Genomic DNA, 5,365 nt, shown 5'->3' on the forward strand with positions numbered 1-5,365 from the left:
CCCAAGTCGGCAGTCATCACTGAGCAGCTCAGGAGACCTGGCTGTACTGCTAACAGCCCTCATTTTCAAGCCCTGCTGAGGGCTAGGACAAATTGTATTCCTTATTTTCAAACTGATGATTTATGGAAGGAAAGCAGCTTTTTTTTCCCCCAGTTGTTCCTAAAAGACAGCAACTGTGTGTAAATATGACAGAGGAGGAAATTGCCATTGTTCACAAAGCATTTATATCTTTAAAGCATGATGAGATAGCACAATACATTGTAATTACTCGTGATACTTTGCATCTGTGTCTATGATTGACAGTGCTTTTAAGGAACAGGCATAACAAAGCTTCTCTAGTTGTTTGGGTTTTTGGTTTTTAAACAAATGTTTAATGTTAATTGCTGATTTCTCTGTCTTTGCTGTGTGTGCTCTGTCTCTGTTTGCAGCCTATATCTTTTGGTATTTCTTTGGTATGTCTTTCTTTAAGTAGGCAGAGAGCATGGAGGAGAAAAAAGAAAAGCATATGGTCCTGATTTCCCCTCTCTGTGATAAAGACCAGTTTCTTTAAGGCATTACAATAGCTAATTAGATTCCTGATTCAGATGTATTCACAGTAGTAAATACATCATCTGCACATGTCTCTCCAACAGAACTGTGCTTGTGTGGTCATCTTCTCTGTTTAGAAGATTCATCTCCCTTTAAAATGTTCACATTTTTTGATTCAGTAAATTAAGTTATTAAAAACTACCTCTTTTTACTGAAAATGACTGTAGCTGTTGTGAAACATTAGATGCTTCTCAGGCTCTAATGCCCTAGAACTAATTGAAGTCTGAAGGCAAAGGAATCTATAATTTTGGACAACCTAATGAAATGGTTGCACACACGAATTCATTACAAATAAAGCTCCTACTTTATGATTTTGTATCTGCATTAGAAATGTCCTTGTTTTGATGCTACCTCTGATCTTAAAAGTAAATGAGGAGACAGTGTTTCAGCAGAAATCAGGGAGCCTGTCAGGAATTCCTTCCTTGGCAAGTGGCATTCCCTGCCATCCCTAACCCTGGTGCCAGCAGAGACTGAGTAGGTGGGAATCTGTGTTGAAATACTGAGTAAACTATTTGTTAGCATCTCTCCTTGGGGTTGATAGACTCTCTACTTTTCCAAACCCAAGTTGCTGTGATAAGTTGCTTGCTGTAATTTCTCCATCATTTTCTCAACAAGTTACTTGCTTTTCAGGGCATTCTACAAGGCTGTTGTCTGATGGGGAACTGCCCAGGAACCCTTTGAAATTAAATAGTGCTCAAATTAATGACTTAAAATAGGGCAGTATGGAGAACCTCCTGCGTTAGACTACCGTCCTAATTAATATTGCATGAACAGAGATTTGGGCTGTAAAAGCTGTTGAAGCTGTGAATAATAGGAAGGAAGCAGGATCCGATGGCTTAGAAAACGGCAGATCTCAGAATACTTGAAGAAATACAAGTTTCTGAGGGTTAATCAGACTTTTTGATGCTTCTTGTTGCAGATGATAACAGGGGTTTGTTAGATACTGATGAGCTATTTAGTCATGTTGCAAATCTTGTAAATAAGCATGTATTGAAAATTCCCATCTTCATGTGAGGATTTTTAAAATGAGATTGGAAGTGATGCATGTGAGTGGAGAAGCAATTAATTTGTTGGTATTGGATTTTGGATGAGGGACCATGAGGAATATCAGAATGTGAGAAAATAAAAGATCAACATTGGGAAAGAGCAAAGGTAGACAGCAGAAGCAAGACTGAAAGGGCAACTGGAGATGAAAATAGCAATTGCTTTAATTGAAGGGGTGAGCAGAATTTCTGGCTGGTTCTTGTTTTGCTTTAAATGGCTTGTCGTAACTCATGTAATGGCAGAACATCAGAATAGGGTGTTTAAATGTCATGGTTCAATCAGAATCAAAATGTGTTTACACTGAAATGCAGAATGTGCTGGGAAAGCTCCGCTGCAGTTGCAGCTACCATTTTCACTTTGCAGATAATGTATTGCCTTTCAAAAGGTTGACTGGGAGAGACATAAAGCTGACTCAGAGAAGAGCCCAGTGGGAGAAGCTCAGATACTTTGTTCTGTCCAGGGAACAACCCTGATAGTTTCTAGTCCTGTTATTTAATTCCTTTCTCTTTGCAAATGATGATTTTCAGCAAACTATATTTAAACTGATTGCTTTCTCTGGTTCTGCAGATGTGGATGAATGTCAGACTGGTGTACACCGTTGTGGTGAAGGGCAGATTTGTCATAATCTTCCTGGGGCTTATCGCTGTGACTGCAAGCTGGGATATCAGTACGACGCCTTCAGCAGAAGCTGCATGGGTATGTAAGGCACAAGATGAGATGAAAGGACTGATTGATTGAGCCTTGGACATCAAGGCAGTATTTAGCACCATTGTAGTGTGCAGTTATTAGTTCTGCAATGCAGTGCCTCAAAAGGTAATGGAATCGCCTCCAAAGCAGCCATCGTTCGGTGCAACTCTTCCACTCCATGCTGTGATTTCCACCAGGTGCCCTTGGTTTGCTTTAGTTGTAGGCTGTCAATTAGAGTCATCTCCAAAATACTTTCCTATGAGTTATGCTTGTGCTGCTGTAGAATTTTATCTTTCTGGAGATTTCACAACTTTGTAAGAGGCTATGATACAGCATTTTGTGTTTTATTGGTACTACACGCCAGTTAGAGCACAGAGAGCATAAAACCTGAGCTTGCAGAATTTTGCGCTCTGCAGATCGATCTCTGACACTTTCTAAAACACCCTCCTGCATCTTATTGGATACTTTTATTTCTAAGCTGATTATATGTTTGCTTGTTATGCTGGCAGATATAAATGAGTGCTGGAATTACCCTGGACGCCTGTGTCAGCACACGTGTGAGAACACCCCTGGGTCCTACCACTGCACTTGTTCTTCTGGTTTCCGCTTGTCTTATGATGGGAAGCATTGTGAAGGTACCAGACATTTTTTCCATGAAGAAGAAATTGCAGTGTGAATTAAGGAACTTTAGAGAAGTTTAGGTGGAATATAAATAGAGCAAACTCATGATTTATGTGTGCTGAAATTTGCAGATATTCAGTTGAACACAAACTGTCAGATGAGAGTAAACAAATTTCTCCTCTTTCTTCTTTTCCCTCAATACTTTTTCCGTTCCTTCCAGCTGAGCATAACAAACTTAGAATAGGAGACTTTTCATTCAAATTTTAATAAAGATGAAACTTGGTAGTGAAAAAACTTGAAAAAAATTCTTTTGGATTGAATGGAAATCTTGTTTAAGTTCTCCACGATTTTTTTAAGGTGATGATTACATATTTTTAATCAGCTGTAACATATAATGTCTGAAACACATATTAGCATGTGTATGTTTTCATTGGCATGTACAGAAATGAAATCCAGGTGCATCAGACATCCTCATACTCCTTGGCATTCTGCCTAGGGAGGCAGAAACATCTTCATGGGACAAATTAGTCTGTTTTTACTCACTGACGAGGGGCAATCTGGTTGCTGTTCTCAGAGGCAAGAAATGCTGGGAAATACTGTTCTGAGGCATTGTAGCAATGTCTGTGGGTTTGTTTTTGGATACAGATGTGAATGAATGCGACACTAGTCCCTGCAGCCAGGAGTGTGCCAATGTGTATGGCTCCTATCAGTGTTACTGCAGGCAAGGCTTCCAGCTAGCAGAAGACGGGCATTCGTGTAAAGGTAAGGCTGGTGCTTCGCCAGGGCAAGTTAAATATGTGTGCACTCTTTAACAGTCTGGGCTGTCTAGCTCTCAGCAGCACCTAATGCTGGAGGTGATGCCTAAGGAAGGTTGTGAGTTCCACCCTGCTGCAGAGCCTGGAGAAGGTAACTCCAGCTATTGGAAAATGCAGTTGATTTTGATTCCTCCTGCTCAGGGATGGAACACACTTATGTGGCCGTGGAACCTGCGAGGTTACTGAAAAAAATATGATTGAAAAAATTAGAAGGGAAGATACGTTTATCTGTACTGTGTCCATTAAAGCCTCCACTCGGGCACGGTGGAATGAAGACTTGCTCTTCTCTCTGTGGTGGCTGAACGAGGAGCAGGGTGATCAGAATGGAGAAGGGGAAGGTTTTTACCTGTTTTCTTGATGTTAACAATGCTGACACATTGGAGAGCCTCCGTTTAAGAAATGGTGAAGAAACCCATGTTCTTCCTGGCACTAGGAAGCCTCACAAGCAATCCTAGAAGAATTAGAGGTACCACAGAGAGTTTTTCAAACTCAGATGTGCCCTAGGCTTTTTGCTCTTTGCTGTAAGTCCATACTACTTGGAGACAGTATTTGGGGAGCAGTCTTGTGTTCAACATTTCAGAAAGCACTATCAACAGCCCTAGAGCAACATCAAACTTCCACGATTGCATTCTTGTTTAAGTATATATTATAAATGCATCAGATAAGAATTTCCTCGTGTTCTACACCCTCCCTTTTCAGATTTCCTTTTTTCTCTTTTTCATATGATTGTAATTGTGTTGGTTTGTTGTTTTGTTTTGTTTTTCCCCAGATATTGATGAGTGCACACAGAGTGCAGGAATTCTTTGTACTTTCCGCTGCATGAACGTTCCTGGTAGTTATCAGTGTGCTTGTCCTGAGCAGGGATATACCATGGCAGCAAACGGAAGAACCTGTCGAGGTAATGAGGAGTTTAGGAACTGAAAGGATTATATCCTGAAGCTTTAATCCTTGGAATGATCTCAGCCATTATGATTATTTAATCAAGTCTCCATTTTTACATTAGTCACTGTAAAAAAGCCAGTATTTGACAAGGTTGCCAAATACTGGTATCTGCAACGTCAGCTTTCTCCTGTGTTGGAAAATGTGCTGTGGCAACTCAGCTGTCAGGGTGAGCTAATTGTTTAAATGAATTCCTAAGGGAGCCCATTTCATCCTTCCAGTCGGGGTGCTCGATTACTTGCATGAGCTGTATGTGCACCTTGGCACATACATCTGTTCTTCTAGAGGTGCCAGACGTAGAAATCTGTGGCTTCATGATGAGTTGCAGTTTCCTGCCCCAGAAAGCTGGGAGAGTGAATGTGAGAGCTGAAACAGGGACTTGGAGATCCAGAAGTCTGCCACCTAAGCTTAAATATGTTGGCATTAGTAAGTAAGTGTTAGTGTGAATGGCATGTATCCTACACACACACCTACACGTGCAGGTGTGCGTGCACGCACACACCCCCCTTTTCTCCAGAATCATAGAAATATCTTCTGGGTGTCTGGTGGGTTTTGGCTCGTTTGCAGCTGTTTTGGAAGTAAAAATCCCCCATTTCTAAAGGATGCTCTGACGGTGTAATGGTGATTGAAGATCTGGTTACTTTCAGGTACACTACATGCATTCATGCAGC

General features: G+C 41.0%; 1 protein-coding gene across 1 annotated transcript in view; it reads left to right on the forward strand.

Annotated features, from left to right (window-relative positions):
• Positions 1-4,653, forward strand: part of LOC103780003 (fibulin-2-like) — a gene marked incomplete at both ends in the record, with an annotated part of 30,221 nt that extends 25,568 nt beyond the window's left edge. The window contains 4 exons of the mRNA XM_008947651.1: positions 2,200-2,328; positions 2,829-2,954; positions 3,586-3,702; positions 4,525-4,653. Coding sequence (XP_008945899.1) covers positions 2,200-2,328; positions 2,829-2,954; positions 3,586-3,702; positions 4,525-4,653 — 501 coding nt within the window. The remainder of the gene's footprint in view (positions 1-2,199; positions 2,329-2,828; positions 2,955-3,585; positions 3,703-4,524) is intronic.
• Between the last annotated feature and the right edge of the window lie 712 nt (positions 4,654-5,365).

This window comes from Merops nubicus, unplaced genomic scaffold (assembly GCF_000691845.1).
Source record: "Merops nubicus isolate BGI_N331 unplaced genomic scaffold, ASM69184v1 scaffold9759, whole genome shotgun sequence".
In the NCBI taxonomy this organism is placed as follows: Eukaryota; Metazoa; Chordata; class Aves; order Coraciiformes; family Meropidae; genus Merops; species Merops nubicus.